The sequence below is a fragment of the Papaver somniferum genome, unplaced genomic scaffold, assembly GCF_003573695.1.
Source record: "Papaver somniferum cultivar HN1 unplaced genomic scaffold, ASM357369v1 unplaced-scaffold_19, whole genome shotgun sequence".
NCBI classification, from domain to species: domain Eukaryota; kingdom Viridiplantae; phylum Streptophyta; class Magnoliopsida; order Ranunculales; family Papaveraceae; genus Papaver; species Papaver somniferum.
In genome coordinates this window covers 15,104,301-15,128,239 of record NW_020628818.1, presented here as the reverse complement: position 1 = coordinate 15,128,239, position 23,939 = coordinate 15,104,301, and the positions used below count along the sequence as shown (strand labels likewise).

The 23,939-nt window shown below is 38.1% G+C and overlaps 1 protein-coding gene and 1 long non-coding RNA gene across 11 annotated transcripts; one reads left to right on the top strand and one right to left on the bottom strand.

Annotated features, from left to right (window-relative positions):
• The first annotated feature begins 812 nt into the window (after window positions 1-812).
• Window positions 813-5,172, top strand: LOC113339024. Of its 10 annotated transcripts, none has more exons than XR_003354926.1 (12): window positions 813-1,370; window positions 1,526-1,900; window positions 1,994-2,101; window positions 2,201-2,675; window positions 2,897-2,941; window positions 3,045-3,122; window positions 3,274-3,363; window positions 3,512-3,586; window positions 3,913-4,032; window positions 4,276-4,358; window positions 4,467-4,535; window positions 4,647-5,170. It is a non-coding gene; the product is annotated as an uncharacterized LOC113339024 (long non-coding RNA). The 10 variants fall into 10 exon arrangements; XR_003354922.1 differs by having other exon boundaries at window positions 4,127-4,358; XR_003354924.1 differs by having other exon boundaries at window positions 1,559-1,900; window positions 4,226-4,358; window positions 4,647-5,169.
• Window positions 5,173-12,850: 7,678 nt separating this feature from the next.
• On the bottom strand, window positions 12,851-13,735 carry LOC113338576. The gene has a single exon (XM_026583967.1). It carries the CDS (start codon window positions 13,733-13,735, stop codon window positions 12,851-12,853), a length of 885 nt encoding a protein of 294 aa, XP_026439752.1.
• Window positions 13,736-23,939: the final 10,204 nt, after the last annotated feature.

Sequence of the window (23,939 nt, the reverse complement as noted above, 5' to 3'; positions counted from 1 at the left end):
AAAGAAATCAAAATCTTCCATAAACAAATTATCGTAATCCTTACGTTCTTCACAAGTTGACTTCTCATTCAAAGTATCCACTATCTCCGAATTTGGGGCATGATGCACAAAAAATTCATAATCATCATCGCTCTCATACACAACATAAGTATTACCATCAATAATAGTAGTGTTTCTAGACTCAACTTCTTCATTTTGATTAGGAGAATGATCATTATGATCATGAGTTGAGCTAGTAGCACTGTCATTATCAATATTTTCCAAAGGTTCATCATCCTCGGAATCTTCTTCTTGGGTATCTTCTCCATTATCAACATGGCGGTTAACCTCCATATGTATGGCCCTAGAAATTGCTTGAAGAGTATCTTCCGTTGCTCCCTCTTCTTCCAACTGCACATATTGTTTAAAGAGTTTCTTTATGTTCACACTTTTTGCCGCTACTATTCACAATAGGTTCTCTAGACCACGTCTCGTCCCGTTGAATGGGTGAAAGATCATAAGTACGATCCGGAACAGGTCTAAATACACTATCATATCACTACACCATTTTCCTTGATTAGTAACTAGATTTCGCAACAGCTTTGTAGCTGTTGCAAAATTTCATTTGCGAGTTTCAGTTGCAAAAAATTTGCAACAGCGTTATTTAGTTACAAAACTCGCAACAGCTATAATAGTTGCGAGTCGCAACAGTTTGAGTTTCACATGTGCCACTCGTGAGTGTGGCTGGGCACACTTTTAAAGTGACTCACTATTCAGCCTATACAGCTTCAAAACTGACTCGGTTTACCCTAATACTATCGAGCAGACATAATCTTATCTCTCTCTCCTCTCTCTTTCTCCCTGTATCGCTACTTCCCCCTGCTACACCCGTGAATACCGACCATTAACATTGAAATTCATTCTTCCCCCTTTTGAATATACCACCATCGAAGTATCTTTCTGTCTGTAGAACCCCAAAAGAAAAACCTAATGGTCGTTGCAGCTGGTCCGATCTCCTTGGTGTCTGTAAGAAGAGGAAATCAAGAAATTATCATGGGTTTTCATTATTGAGAGTTAAGAAGAGGAATTTGAAATTGATTCTCAAATTACAGGGAAGGAATTAGAGGATTAGGTTTCGTTTTACGTCTAAGATTAAGAAGCTAATTGAGAAAATTAGGGTTTTGTTTGTGCTACAAATCGAAGAATTAAACGGAATCAATAAATGGGTTTGTTTTAATTAGGTTTAGAATTGGTTTATTAATGGATTCGAGTTTTATGGATTAGGGTTTCTAATAGATTGGGGATTTAGGGTTCATGGATTTGAATTATAGATGAAAAAGATGAAACTGATGGTGAGAAATTATAAGAAGAAAATTGAGTTTGTGTCTGAGGTAATCTTTCTTACTCATTTGAATTGAATTTCTTTCATAACTTGTATTATCAAATTTTGTTATTGTTATGTTCAATTTTGAATTGAAAATTTAGTGGAAATGGAGTTGAGTTTCTAGTGGTGTGTAGATGATTTAGTTTAAATTGTCTATTACAGGAAAAAGTTTTTATAGGAGGATAATTGTTGCAGGTGGTGGTGGTTTAATGAGCTACAGAACTATGAAGATTGTGATGGAGATGGAATTGAAATAATAGTTCGGTTGGTGTGGTCTTGAATGAGCTACGACAGTTGATCTTAGTTTGGTTTAGATTGTAATGATTTGAATGGTGATGATGAGTATTGGTTGTGCTGAGATGCTTTTGATGATGATGCTATGGTCAGTCATAATGGTTGTGACTGAAAGATATTGAAATGAATAATGTTGCTGCTATGAAGATGGTGGTTTAAATGTCTATGTGGCTGAATGATAGTGATTTGAAGGAATGACGCTAATCTGAAGAGATTTGAAATGTTCATAAATTTTAGATCAAGGTATGCTAGGTTTGGATGGTTTATGTTTACTCCGAATTTATCTGCAATAGTATTAATGCTTGAAGTCAATGTCGTTTGCTTTTCAAATCACAGATCTTGAAACATGAGTGGCCAGCTAGGTGGTGAAATTTTATTCCGGATCTTGTTTTAGTAGCGAAGACAAGTGAAACACTATGTTAGAATTTCATGGTTGTATTAAAGGTAATTTTATTGCATTTGAGATTCATTTTTTCTGAGATCATATTGTTTTAGCTTGTCAATGTCTACAAGTTTTTTTTACACATGTTATCTTTTTTTTAGCTTCTCAGTGAAGAGATGTTGGAATTTTCACCTGGTGCAATGATTCAGCAGAAGATCAAAGAGCTAAAATAATCATTGAATAGTTTTGATGGCATTGCTATTCTCATTGTTATGTTACATCATCATGTGTCTACGGGGTTATTTATCGAATAGAAAAGTTGTGATTGTACATATGTTAGAAAAATGCCTTGGACGCCTAATCGGCTTCGTTATCATTAGTTTACCCTATCATCTGTGTTAGCTAAACACAGTTATTATGAATGAATTCTGTAGTTGGTCTACGTCGCATGGTTTGTTTTTCTCTTATCATAGCTTACATACACATTTTTTCTTGCAGTGAGTTTCAACCTATTCACGAGCTATGCCTATATGTGCTATCCGCATCTCAAAGAACTGAGCTATAAGAGCAACACTGGCTACGTTGCACGCTTTCCTTTCATGGTTTCCTTTGGGCTACATATTTGAATCCCCACTGGTTTGCGCACTAATTACTAGACTGTTGCCATTTTTTGTTTCAAATAATGAAAATTTAGAACGATAAAAAAAAGTTCATGTCTAATAAAACACTATCTTTTAATCAATCCTGGCGTCTCTTCCTTCCAATCTTCTGTAGGCTAATTGACTAATGTATTTTTCTTTTCCTTTTTCGTGGGTATATTATAGCTAAAGACACTTTTGAATTTCTTTCCGTGGCAGGGTGTGGCAGCATATAGGAATCTTACTCTTCAATGTTTGTCTGAGGTACTGTTAAACTTTCTCTCCCCTCATCATATTAGAGTTCCTCGTTGTTCTTTTTTTGATGTGCTGATATTTAGGTAGCATAGTAACTCCTTGACGTTCACAGGTAGCTGCCCTTCAATTTAGAGACTTCTATAACATGAAGTATGTGAAAATGTACACTGTTTTCATTTCACAATTACAGGTATTTCAGATCACGAAGGACCCAAATTCCTAACTGATAATGACAAATATATGTCTGGTGCACTTTGTAACTTGAGTTTTAACGATTTCCTTGTCTTCTCTTGTATTTGTTGACTAATACATTTGCGTGACTAATATATCATTTGTTGTAGCCTTGTAGGGATGGAGTTTGAGTCTAATATATTGAGTTTAATGCTGGAGATGAGGTGGCGGTGTTCAGTTCATGTAGTAAACATGCTTATGTATCCTTATATGTATAATGTTTGGTGCAAATTACGAGGTATGTGATGCATTTTGCCTTGGTCATTGAAGAGATTCACCTTCCCGTAGTTAAAGAACCAAAAGAATCTATCCCTTTCATGTTATACATTTCCTTAACCGCTTTATCAGATTTCCCAGCAACTCAAGACTGAGAGCATCACTAGTCAGCTCTTCCTTCTTCACTGGGCTTAGCAGAAGCACATGGTATGCAGTTTGAAGCTAGGTCCAGGACCCAGCTGTGGCTGGAGCATCAATATAAGCCTTTCTTTCAAATCTTAGAAAAGATTTATCGCTTCTTCCTCTTACCCAAAGGCCAACAAATCTGGCATGAGTTGTTTCTTGTCTCTGTGAATGCTTTCATATTGCTTGCAGGATTTAATGTTGAGACTGTTGAATACAAGAACGTTAACTTCATTGTCTGGCATGTTGGGGTCAAGAAATATATGAATTTTGCTACATTTTTTGTTTTATGTTCTTTTTTGCATTTTATGTTGTTACAAAGGTAATTAGTGATATTATTTCTTTTGCAGATCCCTCCATTGTAGAGACACTACTTCCAAAACACATAAGGTCTTATTTTCGTAGTTGAAAGCAATGACAGAGACCGTGTTACTGAGGCAAGGGATGAACTGCAGACGAAGTTTAGTGAGGTATGTGATAATATCAAACTCATTAATGTTATCGCTATTGTAGTTTACTCTTTATACTGATTTTGCAGGTTTCCTTGTGGTTTTTGTTTTCCAGCAAACATATTTCATCTCCTAGTTTCCCAGTGCATATGTTGTCCGATGCAGTCCTAGTCCTAGGAAAATGAGTGCATCTCCTTGTCGTGCTTTATTGCAGGCTTTTGTGAAGTTTGTCTAACCGATAGAAGTGGCATTTTCTTACTTCAGTTAGTGTTTTTATCACCTTGCTTGGTGCTGACTTCATGAGAATGAAATCTTTCGGCAAAGTTGAAGAGTTTGCGGAGACTTTGGTAAGTAGTAGTGATTTTTTTTTTTGCTTTAAATGAAGTTTCCTCGCTCGTTTGATATTGGACTGTTGTTATTCTTATTTGAGAAGTCAAAATCTATTTGATGAACAGGTTAGTAAACTAGATAGAAGTTGGAAAAAGGGCATCTGCAAGACTTACCGCATGCAAAATTCTCAAACAGTATTAATCCATCCAGGAACTTTCTTTGTTTCTATGTAAAATGCTCCCTTTTATTATTCTTATCTTCCGTGATGGGAACTGGATGTTGATTTGTTTCACTTTTTGTCTCAGTAGGTAGAAGATAACGGAGAAGAACATGAAGAGCATGGAACCCAAGAAGAAGAGGCTGTTGATGTCGATGTTGATTCTACAGATGACACTATTGTTACAATTCTTTTTGACAATGGCTACTCTCATGGTGTACATTGGTTTTGCAGGTCACAGATATGATTAGTAAGTGCGACTATTTACAAGGCTGGTTATGAAGCAACAAGAAGCTATCCTTGTTTGAGCATGTAGGTAATGAATGCTGAGCTTGTCTCCAGTCTTGTGCCTTTAAGATTGTACCTACTACTGCTATTACACTTCACATTACAACTGCAACTGCAGAATTTCTATGTTATGAAAACTTAGGAAATGTTTACATACTTGTCATTTTTTTGATACTACGCACAGAATTTGTATGTCCTTGGAACTTAAGAAATATTTCTAGCTACAGATTGGAACTTAAGAAATTTATTGTATTGCCTAAGTAGTTCTTTTCAGAGGTATACAGAATAAGTCTTTAGTTTATGATTTGATGAGTTGCATAAGTTCAATGATGATTGGTGTTTATAATTCAATGTATGAAATGACTATGTATTGCCAAAGTTATGTCTCTTAGAAACTTTTGGGTATATACTTTGAATGTTGTTTCCTAAGAGCAACTGCAATGGACGAGTAAACCCAAATTTTTAGTCGAGTGGGCTGGCGTAGTGGGACGGACCATCGATCAAAATTTGATCAAAGAGTAAAATCCAGACCAAATTTGGTCGGCGATCAAGACCAAATCCAAATATAGTCGGGCGTTAATATAATCTCCGCTACACATCGGGCGTTGATATAATCTCCGCCATTCATCGCGCGTTGGTATAGTTAACGTCCAACGAACAGGCGTGCATATAAACTTTGCCTGAATGAGGTGTTGGTAAAGATAACGCCCGATGGGGCGTTCATAAACTTAACGCGCGAAATGGGGCGTTCATATACTTAACGCCCCACTCCATTTTCAAAGTTTAAAATTTTTGAAACTTGCATGGGGCGGGCTTTATACCTCCGCCCCATTTTTTTTCTTTTTTTTTTTTATTTTTTGAAGCGTATACTATACCAACGCCCCGCTCGGGCGTTATCTTTACCAACGCTCCACGTCGGGCGTTATCTTTACCAACGCCTGATCCCAGGCGTAATCTTTATCAACGCGCGACCAAATATACTCTTTTCTCACTACGCCACATGACAGACTAAACCCAAATTTGGTCTTTTTTTTTAATTTTTGGTCTTTGATTATACTCGCACCACTGTGGACGTTCTAAGAGCTGAAGAATTTCATTGTAAATTCTGCCTGAAATTGTTGCAGGGGAATGATTTCCAAATGAACAGGGAAACTGAAGAAGTAAAACCTGATTAAAAAGTAAATAAATAGTGGTTTTGACTTGATTTGACCAGGTCAAAACCACTATTTTTTTGATGTTGCAAAAATTTCGTAATTGCGATGAGTTGTTGCGAAATTCCAGTTTCGCAACTGTTTTAACGCAACTGCTTATGAGCCGTTCCGAAAAATTGCAACATCGACTTTCGTAACAGATTCAAGCTGTTGCAACCCCTCTTTGCAACTGAAAAAGACTGTTACTAAACATGAAAAATGATGTAGTGTATGTTTCACTTAGTACGAAACTCGACACGTTGGGAGTTGAGTTAATCTGGTTCCATGTACGTCGCAAATTATTCTGCATGAAACTAGATTGGAACGTATGAGAAGTATAACTATCCCTCCATCCTTGTGATTGTCCACTTACATAACCACCGTAAGGTTGTTGCGATGTATGAGAAAAATCACAAGGTCTTGTAGAATAGTCATCATAACCAAAAAATTGGTTTTGATTGTATCCCATATATGGTTGGAAGCTATTGTAAGAGTGAGATTGAAAATCAGAATTATTACCATGATATGTGTTGTCTTGTGAACCATATATATTATTCCCAAAAGGATACATCTTGAAAAATTGTGCACACAACTCGTTAAGAGACTTACCTCTTGTTCCCAATTGTGCACACGCAGAAATATTGAATGGTTTGTACCTGAAAAATAGATTCTAAAAAGATAAATTAGTAAAATATAAGAATAAAAACTAAATGCAAAATCAGAAAAGTAAATAACAACTCAAACTACCGACTGCTCCCCGGCAGCGGCGCCAATTCTGACGAGGTGTCAACTCGCAAATAATATTTCTCTATTTCTCTTTAAACCAACTAGTAGTATACAGATAAGCAGGTTCGTCCCAAGGGAGAGTTGAGCTAAAGTTGTCAATATAATTTCTGTAGAAGAAATATGCAAATACGAGGATGAGAATGATAAAAGACTCTTTCTCGGTCACAAAACATAAATCTTATCGATATAGCTAGTTTCTGCAAAGTACCTTGTTACTAACAACCCTAGAATAATTAGTACACTCAACTATTCCGTTATTATCTCCCAAGTTCACCGGACATGGAAGCGCTCGACTACCGGATTCTACTTGCCAAGTTTCCTAGAAGTACGCTCTTTAGGTGTGACTTAAACAAGTGCATTAAGTTCCGTGAGATAGGCTATTCCTAGTGACAAATACATAAGCTCGACTCATCTACTAGTGTCATTCTCTACACATGGATATTTAACAAAATCCCATCGTCAATACCCACATATTGCTACTTGTGTTTAGGTTTTCTAGACAATTACGGGTTGAAGAATACCGAAACTAGCAATAGAATCATCAAGCAACCATCTAATTTGTAACTTAAACGATTGAGAAATAAATTCATAAAACAATATTGGCACGGTATAGAATGAGCAATAAAAAAAAATACTGCGAGAAAACAGGCATTTTAAATATCAATTGGAGTTCTTTGGACGTCGAAATCGTCCCTAATCAATAATGTTTAGCTACTGGAGTTCATAATGAATAACAAGAAACAGAGGAAAACATGCAAACCAAACAGCTGTGATGGAATTGTGGATGTGAAGATGGACTGCCGTGGCTGGAAGAGGGACTGGCAGTAGTGGGATTTCGCCAGCAGGGTGGTATATGGAATGGTACTGGCGACGTGGAACTGCTGCTGTCTATTTGCCTGCAGTCTGCTACCTTCTTGTGAAAGTACAGGCTCCTCAAGGTGCTGATATAGCTTGATATGGAACTGGTGATGTTGTGTATGATATGCAGATGGGATATGAAGATGGTGAAATAAGGTATGGAGAGGAGCAAAGCTCCTCTCTATTGGTTGTAAACGGAGGCGAGGGGTATGAGATATCTGCTTCCTTGTCCCCTTGTTGCGGACTTGCATCCCACGCAAAGCAAATTTCCTGATTCTCGGCAGCTTCTAAATCAAGTCCTAGTCACTGCCTAACAAACCCATGTACTCAGCCAGTGAACCATGCTAACGACTGCTCTTTTCCTGACCACTTTCTCGCTGCTATGTTGAGTCCAAATACACCCAAACTCTGATTTCTTCTTGGCTTAACTTATAACACTTTGAAACCCTGTACCCATCAGGGCCACGGCTACAGCAACACAAGACCAAGGCAGAACTGCAGAGATACGATGGAAAAACTGATTGCTTAGGCTATTCCGCGAACACCTTGTATGCGACTTGTAAACTGGTGAAGGTCATGTACTTTCTGTTTCCTGGAGATTGCACAACTCCTTCCCTGCAATTTGAAATGGATCATCACAATTCAATCACATACATTCATAATCTCAGAATTGAACTTCAATCATCCATGGCAGCAACATTAATTTCATCCCTGTATACTAGATACGGCACAAATTCTCGAACTGCTCTCTTTTCTTTACTGCCAACTTCCAATTCACTTAAACCCATCTTCCATTGTAATTCGCTCTTGTCAAATACCTCTGAATCTCCTCAATTGATCAACTTAATCAACGACTGCAAGCTCATCATTGAACCCTGCATTTCCGGCACAAAATAGACCCAAAAACTCTAGTAAACTCGTACCACCTGATCCTTCCTTGCTTGTCTTACACTCAAAATCCGTTTCTAGCCTTGAAATATCTTTGAACTCAATTTATGACCCACTGGAACATTCGTTTGCCGTCGTTGGGAACATACAGCAACAAGCTGGTCTTGAAGACTTGAACCGTGAAGGGCTGGTGAAGTAGTCGACCTAGCTAGCAGGTTAAATAAGAAGGGAGGTGGCCCTGAGAAATTGTTGTCTGCTGCCTCAGTAATTTCTGCTTTTGGCGCTTTTGAGACTTGCAATGCTTGTAACTACAAGTCCATGAACTCTTAAGCTCGCCAAATGTTAAATTGAGCTCCAAAATCGGTTGTTTCTTCTCACATGACTTCAAAACACCTATAAAATGCAAAACAAGTGTAATATACAAAAATACAAAAAAAAATAGCTAAGAAAAGCATAAGAAATCGATATTCAAAATATGTATTTTAGGCGCTTATCAGCAAGGCATTCCCTACCCTACTTTTCCCCTCGAGGTCTTCTCTGATGATGAGCAACCTGTTGGTCATGGTGGCGAAGAAGAGAAGTTTTCTGAAAATGACGAGGATCAGAAAATCGAGGAAGAGAAGATTGAAAAGGAAAAAACCAAAGATGTCGGTCAATCCTCGAGTCTTGATGCGAATGTTGGTGCTGATGCTGGTGAGGTTGTTGGTGATATTCCTGAGATAATGGTCACCGAAGGCATTCCTCTTCAACAACAATCTTAACTCTTCTTTTTTCGTACTTGTCTTTAAGTTAACTTTAACTATTTTGGAAACAATTTCTCTATCTGGGCGCCCCCAACCTTGGGGGGCAAATATCTTAAAATTTTTGAGTAGTATATTTATGTTCTTATCGTACTTGCCTTTGTTCCTTAGATTTTCAAACAGCGTCTCACGCTTCCCTTAACCATTTTATTAAATATATACTTGCATTTTTTCCTTAAGTTGGGGCCATTCTGCCAAGGGAATGCTCAAAAGAATAGCAAAATCTAAAAGTATATACTTGCCTCTTATTCTTTTGCGCATTTCCAAGGCATGATGCAAACTGAGTGGTTCTTCGCTTCTCCGATTTTGGTGTAATAATTTTGTTTCTGTCTAGCTTAGGCTTTGAACCTCGTCATTTTATGTTTGAGTTTCACCTATGTTTCTCATGTCATTCTTGTCTTTTGTTACTTCAATTTATTACCACCGTCTTGTTCTGTTTGTCCTTGCCTCTACTACACGCTTTATATTGATCTTGTTCCGGGTGTTAGCTCGTGTCTATCTCCTGCTTGCTTTTGTGTCGCTTCGGGTATTATTGGAAGCAGTTTCAATGTTGTCTCTTTCTTGTATGTTTCTATACGGGGTCTTATTGCGGCTCCTAATTAAGGTCTTATTGCGCCCCATCCGTTTTGAAGGATTTTAATTCGACGAAGTCTCAGGCGCTTATTATTATCTCGAATAACAATCCATCGACCTCACCTTAACATTTGGATTAAGCCCTATCTCGCGACAATGCACAGGCCTAACTATTCCCATGAATATTAGCCCCATGACATTGTCGTCTTTCTTTGGTCACGCAGCTACTTAATCTGGAGGGTGCCATCCCTTTATATTCCCCCTGATTTCCCCTTCAAGGAGGTTAATCCTAACATGCATGTTGGTATCCTCCCATCCAGTTATTACGACATTCAGTTGTTTTCGTGACTTTTTATCCCCTTCGCCGATATGGCTTGTGGTTACGAAGTCACACCCTAGGTGGGATTTCTTTGGTATAGAGTGCATCGTAGCCAAGACTTTCCATACAGACATGGATGGAAACGCTCTAGACGTCCTGGGAACCCATAGCTCAACCGAATACGTCGACGCCTTGGTCATATTTCTGCACTTCTTACCGAAGGCCATCATAAAAGGGACCCTCAACGGATGGGTCTGATCATTGCCCCTATCTTATCTCTCTGAAAGTTGTTCACGACGTGCGTTAGGACTTGCCTCTTGCACTTTCGTGCTAACTAGGTTGCACGCCGTGGATTCTCAGCCTTCCTAGGCGAAGGTTTTAAGTTTCCCTGGAAACTGTTTTTCTGATTTCTTTGCCTCCTAATGCGAGGTCTTACTCGTCTGGGTTGAGTTTTATTTGACTATTTCGTAAATGTGAAAATCCACATTCTTGAATCGATTCATCAAAATTCAGAAATATCATTGCTGTCACTTTTCAAATCTGATACATTTCTATATGATAAATTTATTAAATAATTAAGTACACTCTGCTTGTTTCTATAACCCTTTCTTGGTTGTCAGTATTCTTCTTCTATGCGAATGTGCTCAGACCGATATATTTTCAACTCCTTCATCCTCACCTCGTTCCTGATCTTGAACAATATTGAAAATAAATGGTGCTTGGTTGATAGTGCATAGATGAACGAGCGCACTAAATCTTCTTATGATAAACTTCCTTTAAGCTTACTGCAAATCGTATCCCATCTCGCCACAATACTTCGCAAGCTTTTATTTTCCCTTTGTTTCAACGAGAACAATGCCGCTATTTCTGGTTTACATGGCTCATTCTTTGCACATTTGTTCATTATTTCTGGTTGTCCTTGTGATTCAGATGCTCTTCCTGTTGCTGGGACATTGCTCGTTGTTCCTTTTTTATTGGTCATCATCAGCTGCTGCGTTTGATATTCCTTTTCTCTAAATTCCCTCCTACTATTTTCCGTGGCTCTCTTTACATCTTTCCATTCATCTCGCTCCCCTCGCCCTTTCATTTCTCGCTAATACTCATGATTCCCTTTAGCTGCTTGGTTTCTTTTTAGGTTATTGTTCTTAATCATAAGCTTCTCGTTTTGCCTTTCTAACCTTATCCACTCCCTTACCAAGTCTTATTTCCTTCGTCTTTCTTGGTAAAGTTCTTCCTTTAATCGTTCCATCTCCTTGTCTTCTTCGCAAGCGTCTTTCTCCTTACTTATAGAACTTCATGGTTCATTGTCATTGACATTTCCCCCAGTATCTTGTACCGATATCCTTTTGCTCTTGGTAACGTTTGCCTTTGCTCCTCCTCGGGGGGTTCGTTTTTCCTTGGCAACAAGATTTTCTTTCTCATGTTTTGTTACTTCGTTTCTATCAACTACCTTTCCCTTCTTCGTTTTTCCACTATGCTTTATCTCATCCTGACCTTCCCTCTCCGCAATCATCTCACGGTCCTTTTCATTGGAAACCAACATCTTTTCTTCCTCTTCTGTACCCCTTTCTAAAGTAGTTTGTTCTTCACTTACCTCAATTGTGAATACCATCAACTGCTCCACCCTTTTTGCTTCGCACGCCTTCTTCTTTTGTTCTATCTTTCTTCTTAGTTTCTTATCGTAATTATGGACATCCTTCTTGTTACAATCTCTTGCGTCCTTTAGATCTCCTCTGATCTCGCCTGCCGTACTAGGCATGGGGAATCGTATGGCCTGATGATATGTCGATGCCACTTCTTTTATCCCATGTATCCATGGCCGGACTATAAGAGCATTATAAGAAGAATCTATATCTATCACATAGACTGTAACTTTTGTCCCCAACTCGCCGGCGAATATTTTTACAACTAGCTCTCCATTTGGCTTTGATGCAACCCTGTTGAACCCATATATGTTGTATGTCGATGGCACAAGGTCGGAATCTTTGTACCCGATGGTTCTAAACGCATGATAAAAGAGTATGTCAACCGAACTCCCCGTGTCTACCAATATTCTGTCTATTTCCCAAATTTTCTGTTTCTTGCCATGATCATCCTTCCATTTTGAGTATTTTCCAAAGTTCAAGGTTATGACCAACGGGTTCATATGCGAATCTCCTCCTTCAGGTGCATCTTTTGTTGAGAATGTTATCTCTCTCTTTTGCCACTCTTCTAATGCTTCTTTCTTCGCGATACTGAATATCTCATTTCCCTCGAGGTCTCTCTTATGAACCCTCTTGAGCATGTTATCATGGAAATTTCGGATGCTCTTGGTTGAATGTATTATCGAATTACAGTCCAATTTTTGGGTTCCCCGATCTATTTCAATTCGGTACACTTGTTGATTTTAACGAGGTGGAGGTGGTGGTGGAGGCACATAACTCTCGAGAAAATGTGCGAGCTTTCTCTGTTCTACTAGACGAAGTATAATTCTTCGGATGTTTCGACAGTCATTTGTGTGATGCCCGTGAAAATGATGATATCTGCAGAATTCATGACTCCTGCTCCCCGAAGGTGGTTCTCTTCCCATATTTGGTGGGGGTGGGATCTCCTATGTCAACACTATTGCTTCCCCTACATTTTCTACAGTTGTGTTGAGTCTAGGAAGCTTCCCGTCTTCGAAACCTGGTGCATTCTGTCTTCGCTCTCCAAATCTTGGTCCTTGATTTCTTCTTTGTTGATATCCCGTGTTATGACTTCGTGGTTCGTAATTCCTTCTTCTTGACTCCTCATACCTTTGTTGATCGATCAATTCTTGATCTCTGCTTGACACAACTACCAATTTCGCAGGGATTGGAGTTGAAGGTTCCCCTTTTTCATATTTCGGATCATCCTCCACGACATGCACTGTTCTTGGTAACAGTCTTGAATTTTCTTCCTTTGCCGGGATTGGTGTTACTTCGCTGACTTGCCTATGCTTCTCCTCCAAAGCTATGTATTCTTCTTGATACTCCCTTAATTCATTCATTGTCAATGAGTTCCGGATTATGAATATTTGGGTGTACAGTAGGTCAGTCGGGATTAAAGCGTTCACAAAGGCTAGGATAAAAATTTTCTCATCGACTCTCCCTGCGAGCTCACTACATATTGTTCTCCAGCTTGTTACCAATCTTCGCAGGCTTTCCGTCGGTTTTCGCCTCAGGTTGAACAGAGTCTCAATCCCTCGCCTCAGCATGTTGTTGCTTATATAGGTTTTCAAGAATATTCTCTGCAGGTCTTTGAATGACGAAATCGATCTTTCCGGTATCCCATCAAACCAAGCCAACGCTTCTCCAGTTAAGCTCGCAGGGAAATACTTACAAAGTACCGCATCATTTCGTCCCCATTGCATTAATGAAAGAGTGTATTGTTTTAAGTTGTGCACGGCACTCTCTGACCCGCCGAATATGCTTGCGAACGTTGGTAGTACACATTTCTCAGGAATGTCCATGTACATTATCTCGTAGGTGAATGGAGATTAGTCATCTTCTTCCATTGCTTCCGCCATCTGCACTCTACTGCTTCTTCGAGAATTGTTTATCAATGTTCTCATATCTCGCAACTCGTTCAAGACCTTTTGATTCAGATTTCTTTCATTTTCTTCATGATGATTGCCTCTCATGTCGTCGTGCCTTCCTTTCCCACATCTTATTCCTTCCTCGTATCTCCGGTTTACTTCGTGTTTCCTTTCCTATTCTTGCCTCCTTTCAAATTCGTTTCTCCTTCCCTCTTCTAGTCTCCTTTCTTCTTCATATCTTCTTCTTTGATCTTCCCATCTTGTTATCTCCAATGCTCTTCTCAGATCTCTTTCTTCACTACTTTATCTTCGTTGCCTCCTTCTTCGTTCTCCTCCGTCGTCCTCATAAGCGTACCTCCTACGTCGCGGCTCTTCTTCTCTCGTCGATATTATTTTCGCTTCCGAGTCCGTGGCATCCGCTGCTCCTCCCTCATTGTGTTGGCGATTCTGTAGCGTCAACATAGAATTTTTCCTCACCAGCCTAGTGTGTTGCTCCGCTAGATCCGTGTATCATTCCCTCTCGAGGCGGAGTGTCTCCCTTAACTGTTCCATCACCATATGTTCTTCGTTGATATTCTCCTCCATCTCTTCATGGGTTGGTTCTTCTCCTATGATGGTATCAGTGCCACAGGTACGCATTGATCCCTCTTTGAAGTCATTTTCACCAGCCTCTTCATTCTGTCTTTGGTTCACACCGCGTCTTCCTCCTGCAACCTACGTTTCTCCCCTTTCCATTCCTCCTCCTCTTTTCGCTTCTAAAAGTTTGCTTCTCCTCGTTTCTACCATGTGCCTCGCTCGATCTGGTGTCCTAGCCATCAACTATTTCTCGAATTGATATCTCCAAATCAACTTTGTTCTTTCAATCTTAACCAACCCTACGATGCAACACTCAAATACTACCCTTTCTCCTATGTCTCCAATCTCAACTATGAGTAAATCGTTTAAAATCTATAAAACCCTAATTTTATAAAGAACGATTCTCCAAGATATCTAACTTTATCGCTTTAAAACAATTAAAAATTCTCTCAAACTCTTAAATGAGGATGAATCCTCAATCTAAGTTCTCTGTTTCTAGACGCCAAAATATAACTACTGAAAATCCAGTAGCACACCCAAATAGAAAGTAAACAAAGATCTAAGACATACTAAATACTTTGGACAAGGAATTCTTTATTGATTAACCACCCCATAGGGTGAAAATTCAAGTATGAGAATACAAAAGAACCCTAATCTTACACCTTAAACAAGACTACCCTTCACTCTCCAAAAATCCGACCCCTTTTACATTGCCGAAAGGTCCTATTTATAGGCCAAACAACCTTAATAGAAAACAACTCATTTTACTTTGCTGAGGGTCACATGTTCTTCGGGGACTTACTTTATACTTCGCCCAGCTCATTTTCAATAATGTTTTTCCCGTCCATTCGCTGACATCTCTGGGAGTTTTGTCGGGATAGCTGTCTCTTTTATTTCTTAGGAATTCATTGCCTTTGCAAGTTGCCTTTTCGTCCAAGAAACCTTACTTCGTATATGTGACTTCGTTATTAGTATCTTGTTGGGTACTCCCGTTATTCTTTCGTCCTTCTGGTCATCTCGGTATGCTATCTCGCGTATATATTTTCTTACTTCGTGTCGTTGGTAGGTAAAAGGGTGAACCTCACTTCTGATTTGACAAGTCACTGATCAGAATTTTGGGGTACGTTGCAAGATGTATTGGTGAGATCCTTCGTACATACTTCGGGTCTTCCTATGCGAACACGTGGCGAGCATATTTTGTGTACCTACGAAAGTAACGAAGAAAAAGAAGTCTATAAGCATAAGTGAGTTGTTTTTTCTTTTCAACAACCCTCTTTTTACCTCCTCCAGGTGAAAAAATTGCAACATATGATTTTTTTCTCATGTTGCATCAAGAAAGAAAAAGAGAACACGCAATGAGCGTTCGAAAGAAAGAAAACATAACAAGGCTGTAATTTTAATGTGCCATCAACGGCCAATGTCAAGCCATTTTCCGGACGAAGTAGAGCTGAATAAAGGTTTTTTTTTTTTGTGGGAAAAAACGGTTTAGTCCAAAAACCGTTTAAATAAACATTTTAGTCCAGACCTAGTTGACTAGGTACGGGTTAATCCAAAAATTGTATAAAGACGCTGCTATCCTTCGCACGCTTTTAACAAAGCACACGTGCAGCAAATGGATACAGTTTTGTAACTGACACACGCTTTTAATACAGTTGTGACACGTAGCTTGGAAAAATAAACTGAATTAAAACTGCAGCGTAGCGGACAAAGCATTAAATCCCTCATTTTGCTTTTGCAGACTAAAACCAGATCAAAAAAATCAAAAAAACTTCAGAAGAAATTTTGCAGACAAACCCTAGATTTCTTCAAATTATTGAAAAGCTTTAATCAAAACCCTAAAATCTTACTAATCAAAACGACGCCTAGATGAGTGAAGTATCAGTAACATCATGAAAGGGAAAAAGTTAGTTTCAAAGAAAAACGAAACACCAACAGTGGATTCAACATCAACCGAAGAAGATAATCCATCAGTTGCTGAAGAAGAAATTCAAAAATCAACATCACCAACGACGAGATCAAAGTCAGCAACCAAATATTCAACACCAATTTCATCCCCAATTCCATCAGTTGCAGCAGAAGAAATTCGAAAATCAAGAGCACCAAGAACGAGATCGAAGAGATCATTAGAAGATTCAACATCAATTTCAGTAGTAGAAACTTCAAAAATATCACCAGCTAAGAAGAAATCAAAGACTTCAAAGCCATCAAAGCCTTCAACATCTGTTAAAAAAGGTAACAATTCAAGTCCAGTTATGTCTGTTTTTTAGCAATTTTTTGTGGGATTTATTGTATATGTGTGCAGATATGTACACCACCATGCTGTTACAGTGATGCATGTCATGTTATGTCTGTTTTTTAGCAATTTTTTGTGGGATTTCTTGTATATGTGTACAGATCTGTACACCACCATGCTGTTGCAGTCATTCAAGTCCAGTTCTCTCTGTTTTTGAACATTTTTTTGTGGGAATTGTTATTGGTGTGTACAGATTTTTACACCAAGATACTGTTGCAGTCATTCGAGTCCAGTTTTGTCTGTTTTTTAGCAATTTTTTTACATATTGGTTGTTGGTGTGTACAGATTTGTACACCCAGATGTTGTTCCGGGTTTTGATGTACAGTTCTGTCTGTTTTTTAGCAATTTTTTGTGGGATTTCTTATATATGTGTACAGATCTGTACACCACCATGCTGTTGCAGTCATTCAAGTCCAGTTCTGTCTGTTTTTGAAAAATATTTTACAGATTTCTTGTTGATGTGTATATACTACTACACTCACATGTTATTGTACTGATTAACGTCATGTTTTGTATGTTGTACTGATTGTTGTGTTTCTAAACTGTTTTTCATCACTTGTGGTACCAGTGTACATATAAGTATACCAGCATGCCATTTGATCCTCATATTTCCTGATTGTTGTGTGTTTAGAAACTGTTTCTGTTACATTTTTGTAAGAGTGTAAAGACTTTTACACCTGTATAGTTCATAATTGATTAGTTCTTCGTCAAATAGTTGTACCCATATTTGTGTATACATTGTTGTACACCTATGTGACTGTTTTATAGTTATGAGTATAATGCATGTATTTTTCTTCTTGGTTCATTTTCGTAGATACAACCAAACCTTATAGATCAGGTTTCAGTGCAATCAGTGAATTTGTGAATAAAAACTTAGAGGAAGATGAAAAAAAAAGAGGAGAAAGAGTATGGTTCACCGATTATCAATTAGAGAAGCAAAAGGAAGGACCATTATGGCCTGTTGTAGATATCTTTGTCCATAAAATAATAGAAAAGAAAGATCCAAGTAAAAAGAGAGATGGTAAAAAAAGAGATGATATATGGAATAAGAACCCAAACTCAATCATGAAAATTGTGAGACAGTACCGCCATGAACTTTGTGAGGGTGGGGGACATTATTTCATGTTTGATACTCTCAATGATAAAAAGCATGTAGCAGTAAAGAGTGAACCTGAGGATTTTTTTCTAATTTATGGGATTAAAATGGTGGCAGTGGAAATTGAAAAAGGAGAAGACGTAAAAACTGCAGCTGAAAGAAAATACGGTTCGCTAATAAAAAGATTTAAAATGAAGAAACCAAATGATCCGGGGAAGAAAGATGTGGAGGATGAAATCGTACATATCATGAAGCTAAAATCAAAGTCGAAAATGGAGATTGAAAGAAATGCTGAAGACTTAGTGGTTTTGTTTACTATATACTTGTGTATCACGATCTTTTTTACCCAGGAAAACAGAAGTATGATTAGCAAAAACCAGTATGCTCACTATTTTGAGTCGTTGGATAGGATGAAAAAAACTTGCTAGCCAGTTCATATACATGAGTATCTCATGGAGTGCATTAAGAAAAATCAAGAATCACCACTTAAAGTTGATGGTTGTGTGATTTATCTGTTGGTGAGTTTACTTGTGCACACAGTTGTACACTTGATTTATCGATTCAGCTTTTTAAATAATTCTGTTCATTGTGTTTGTTACTTTCTTTTACATTTTAAACTATTCACCTATTTTTTAATGCAACATTGGTTTGCTGAACACAACATAGCCATGGAGCTGAGCAATGAGGAAGGTGTGCCAAGGCTTCTCAGGTGGATCATTAGCGACGTCAGTAATACAATCGAAAAAGAACTGAATGACGTCATGAAAAAGGTATCTAAAAAAACTTTCTTACGATAATATATGTACATTGACATACACCTGTAATAAGGTATACATGATTGTACATTGTATTTTAATAGATTTGTCTTGTGTATAACAATGTACACTTTTAACACATGTGTAAAAAATTGTACACCTGTTGATACTTTGGCATGTTTTCAGATGCAACCAGGATGGGTAAAGACTTATAGTGCTGAAGAGCGATCGTTTTTGAATGAGTACAAGAGGCTGAAACAAGAAAATAGCATTGATAAAGCGGGGGTCTAACAACACCACCCAATATTTCGCTTAGCAATGTGTATGGACAAACTCGAATATACTTTTAAGAGAATTAACAAGACTCAATCAATTAAAAGTGAAAAAGCGGGGGTCTAACAACACCACCCAATATTTCGCTTAGCAATCTGTATGGACTAACTCCGAAATACTTTCCAGAGAATCAACTAGACAGTCAGACTCAATCTAGGTAAAAGTATCTCAAGGATTTAATATCTCTCTCTTGTTTTGATTTACTCGAGCTAATAGAAATCAGCGAGTCTTTAATCAAACACAGGGAATAACTTGGATGGTACCAAAGACCAACATCCAAGGATCAATCAATGACAATCAACAACCAAAGGTTGGATTACTCTAACTGATGATCTAACGCGCAACCTGTATTATTTAAATTATAAAGATAAAAAAATATAAAGCGCAAACTGAAATAACACAGACACCAGAAATTCTGTTAACGAGGAAACCGCAAATGCAGAAAACCCCGGGACCTAGTCCATATTGAACACACACTGTAGTGTACAGACACTACCTCACTCCAATCTAACTTCGGATTGGACTGTAGTTGAACCCCAGTCAGTCTCCCACTGATCCAAGGTACAGTTGTACTCCCTACCCCTCTGATCCCAGCAGGATACTGCTCACTTGATTCCCTTAGCTGATCTCACCCACAACTAAGAGTTGCTACGACCCAAAATCGCAGGCTTTAACAATAAACAAATCTGTATCACATAGACAAGTCTATCAAAGGATCAATATGTCTCCCACATAAAAACCCTAAAGTTTTTGTTCCGCCTTTTGATAATAATCAAGGTGAACAGGAACCAATTGATAATCCGGTCTTATATTACCGAAGAACAGCCTAGATAAATCAATCACCTCACAACAATCTTAATCGTATGGTAGCGAAACAAGATGTTGCGGAATCACAAACAATGAGACGAAGATGTTTGTGACTACTTTTTATATCTTGCCTATCAGAGATATTAATCTCAAGCCAATCAATCGGATTGTACTCGTACGATAGAAGATGCAAGATCAGATCACACAACTACGATAAACTAGTATTGGTCTGGCTTCACAATCCCAATGAAGTCTTTAAGTCGTTAACCTGGTTTTAGAAGAAGAAAACCAAAGGTTAAAGGAGAAACGACTCTAGCATGCAAACTAGTATCACACATAAGGTGTGGGGATTAATTTTGCAGAGTTGCTAGATGTTCTCTTATATAGTCTTTCAAATCAGGGTTTCTCCTTGGTCACAAAGCAAACAATATCCACCGTCAGATGAAACTCTGATTTAGATTCAAGCTAATATTTCTCAATTGTTAGATCGAAAACTTAGCTTGTTATACACAAATGAACTGCACGCTTCTAGGTTTGTTAACCGTACCCAAACGCGTACATTGTTGGTTCAACAATAGTAAAACAAAGGTTAGCCATATGAGCATTTCATACCAACCATATTCTTCTTCACCATAACTAGTTCAAATGACTCAAATGAACTAGTTATAGAGTTGTTCAATTGCAAGGAAATCTTATGTACTACACAAGACATAATTGAAGAAAATATGATTTGATTCACTCGAATCGGTTCATGAACTTTATAGCCATGGTTTGCAAATTGCATTCCTTAGTCTTTATAAGTTTAAGTTCAGAAAAAATCTTCAGATATATAACCTTCTTAAGTTCGCACACTAGGTTCGTGGACTTAAGAAACCGGGCAGAGTTTACAAACTCCAGCAGAAAATCTCGGCAAAGACTTTTTCCCGGTTCGCGGACTGGATTCGCAGACTGGGTTCGCGGACGCAGCTAGTTTTTCAACTCCAACAGAATTTCTCGGGATGAGAAGTTCGACAGTTCGCGGCCTGAGTTCACATACTTGGCAAAAAACCATTCTTCCGGTTTCTCTTGATCAACAAAGTTCGCAAACTTTGGTTCAAGGGATAGGACTTATGCACATATGTGTTTCCATAACAATATTTATATCCATCATTGGTTATGTAATCTAAACTCTCATTCCAACCATTGAAACATTCTTAGAGGACGTTATATAGTTGTTACCCCATTTCTCGTCAAAGCAATTTTCAAAGTGATTGGAACATATCATGACTTACGTCACTAGGTAAAGATAAACATGGTCAAAGCGAAACGCTTACCAACACATATTTCGAGATATAGATAGGCGAGGTATACTCGGATCGAAATACCAAATGTATATAATCTAAGTCTATATATAGCATACGACTTTTTGTCTCAAGAAGTAGGAGATAGAGTAGATAGACTTTTGAGTGACAGATAAGTTCAAGTCTTCACATACCTTTTTGTCGAGAAGTTCCACCGGTTCCTTGAGTAGTTCTTCTTCTTGTATGATGAATCGCCATGAAGTCCTTGAGCTCAACTACACTTTTTATCCTAGTCTGAGACTTAGCTGTAGTAGACTAGAAATCAATACTTATAGTTTTGATCACTAACATTGACAAACATGCTTGAGATAGCAACGCATGCGAGTTCGACCGAGCAATGCTCTAACAAGCATCTATGCAGTGAAGGAAAAGCTGCGCATATCAGAAATGAAAAGACAGGAGTTGGAGGTTGAGATTACTAAAGTTCAGGATAGGAAAGTAAGGCTTCTTAGTTTCATTGAAGAGAAAAGCCTTAAATTTAATGAAGTTGGTCTAATGAACTTGAATGAAAGAGAAGTGAATGATTTTCGTAATTACACTTTGAAGGAAATATTTAAATTTGCAAAGGAAATACGACTTGAAACTGAGGAGGATGACAAGGTTGATGAGGAGGATATTGAGGAGCAGGAAGAGGATGAGAAGGATGACAAGGGTATGAAGGAGCACAAGGAAGATAAGGAGGATGAGGAGGAGGAGGAGGAGGAAGAAGAGGAAGAGGAGTAGCATAAGGAAGATGGTGATGATAGTGACAAGAAGGATAAAGGTGAACCGCCATGAAGTCCTTGAGATCAACTACACTTTCTATCCTAGTCTGAGACTTAGCTGTAGTAGACTAGAAATCAAGACTTATAGTTTTGATCACTAAAATTGACAAACATGCTTGAGATAACAACGCATGCGAGTTTGACCGAGCAATGCTCTAAAAAAAAGTATATCATCGAGTTTCTATCTCTCTTCTTGATTTACAAGGAATAACTTGGATAGTAACAAAGACTAATATCCAAGGATCAATCAATATCAATCAACAACCAAAGGTCGTATTTCCAATTGATTGATTCAAACGCACAACCTGTATTATTTCAATTATATAACCATATATAATGTGGAAATAGAAATAACACAGACACCAAAAATTTTGTTAACGAGGAAACAGCAAATGCAGAAAACCCCAAGACCTAGTTCAGATTGAACACACACTGTATTAAGCCGCTACATACACTAGCCTACTCCAAGCTAACTTCAGAATGGACTGTAGTTGAACCCCAATCAGTCTCCCACTGATCCAAGATACAGTTGTACTCCCTACGCCTCTGATCCCAGCAGGATACTGCGCACTTGATTCCCTTAGTTGATCTCACCCACAATTAAGAGTTGCTACGACCCAAAGTCGTAGACTTGACAATAAAAAAATATGTCTCACACAGAGAAGTCTATCAAAGGATCAATCTGTCTCCCACAGATAAACCCTAAAAGGTTTTGTTCCGTCCTTTGATAATAATCAAGGTGAACATGAACCAATTGATAATCCGGTCTTATATTCCCGAAGAACATCCTAGAGTTATCAATCACCTCACAACAATCTTAATCGTATGGTAGAGAATCAAGATGTTGCGGAATCACAAACAATAAGACGAAGATGTTTGTGATTACTTTTTATATCTTGCGTATCAGAGATATCAATCTTAAGCCAATCAATCTGATTGTACTCGTATGATAGAATATGCAAGATCAGATCACACAACTACGATAAAAGTAGTATCGGTCTGGCTTCACAATCCCAATGAAGTCTTTAAGTCGTTAACCTGGGTTTAGAAGAAGAAAACCAAAGGTTAAAGGAGAACCAACTCTAGTATGAAAACTAGTATCACACGTGAGGTGTGGGGATTAGTTTTGCACAGATACTAAAGTTCCCCTTATGTAGTCTTTCAAATCAGGGTTTGCAATTAAGTTACCTTGGTAACAAAGCAATCAATATCCATCGTTAGATGAAAACCTGATTTAAATTCAAGCTAATATTTCTCAACCGTTAGATCGAAAACTTAGCTTGTTACACACACTTAACAATGCACGCTTCTAGGTTTGTTAACCGTGCCCAAACGTATGCACTTGTTGGTTCAAAAATAGTTAACCAAATGGTTAGCATATGAGCATTCCATATCAACCATGTTCTTCTTCACCATAAATAGTTCAAATGATTTCAAATGAACTAGTTAGAGAGTTGTTCAATTGCAAGGAAATCTCATGTACTACACAAGACACAATTGAAGCAAAGATGATTTGATTCACTTGAATCGGTTCATGAACTTTTATATCCACGGTTTGCAAACCGCATTCCTTAGTATAAGTTTAAGTTCAGAAATCATCTTCAGATATATAACCTTCTCAAGATCGCAGACTAGGTTCGCTGACTTAAGTTACCGGGCAGAGTTTATAAATTCCAGCAGAAATTCTCGGGTATGAGAACTTCGTCGGTTCGCGGACTGAGTTCGCGTACTTAGTTTCACGCAAATAGTTTCTCAACTCCAGCAGAAATTCTCGGGTTTGAGAAGTTCGGCAGTTCGCGGACTGAGTTCGTGGACTTGGCTCACACCATTCTTCTGGTTCTCTTGATCAACAAAGTTCGCAAACTTTGGTTCAAGGAATAGGACTTATACATAAATGTGTTTCCACAACAATGCTTATGTCCACCATTGGTTATGTAATCTAAACTCTCATTTCAATCATTAAAACATTCTTAGAGGACATTATACAGTTGTTACACCATTTCTCGTCAAAGAAAGTTTCAAAATGATTGAAACATATCATGACTTTCGTCACACGGTAAATATAAACTTGGTTAAAGCGAAAAGCTTACCAACTCATATTTCGAGATATAGATAGGCGAGGTATACTCGGCTCGAAATACCAAATGTGTATAATCAAAGTCTATACATATATAACATAT

What these genes read in the sequence shown, in the direction of transcription:
- LOC113338576 (XM_026583967.1), bottom strand. Translation starts at nt 13,735, where the DNA reads ATGTACATGGACATTCCTGAGAAATGTGTACTACCAACGTTCGCAAGC.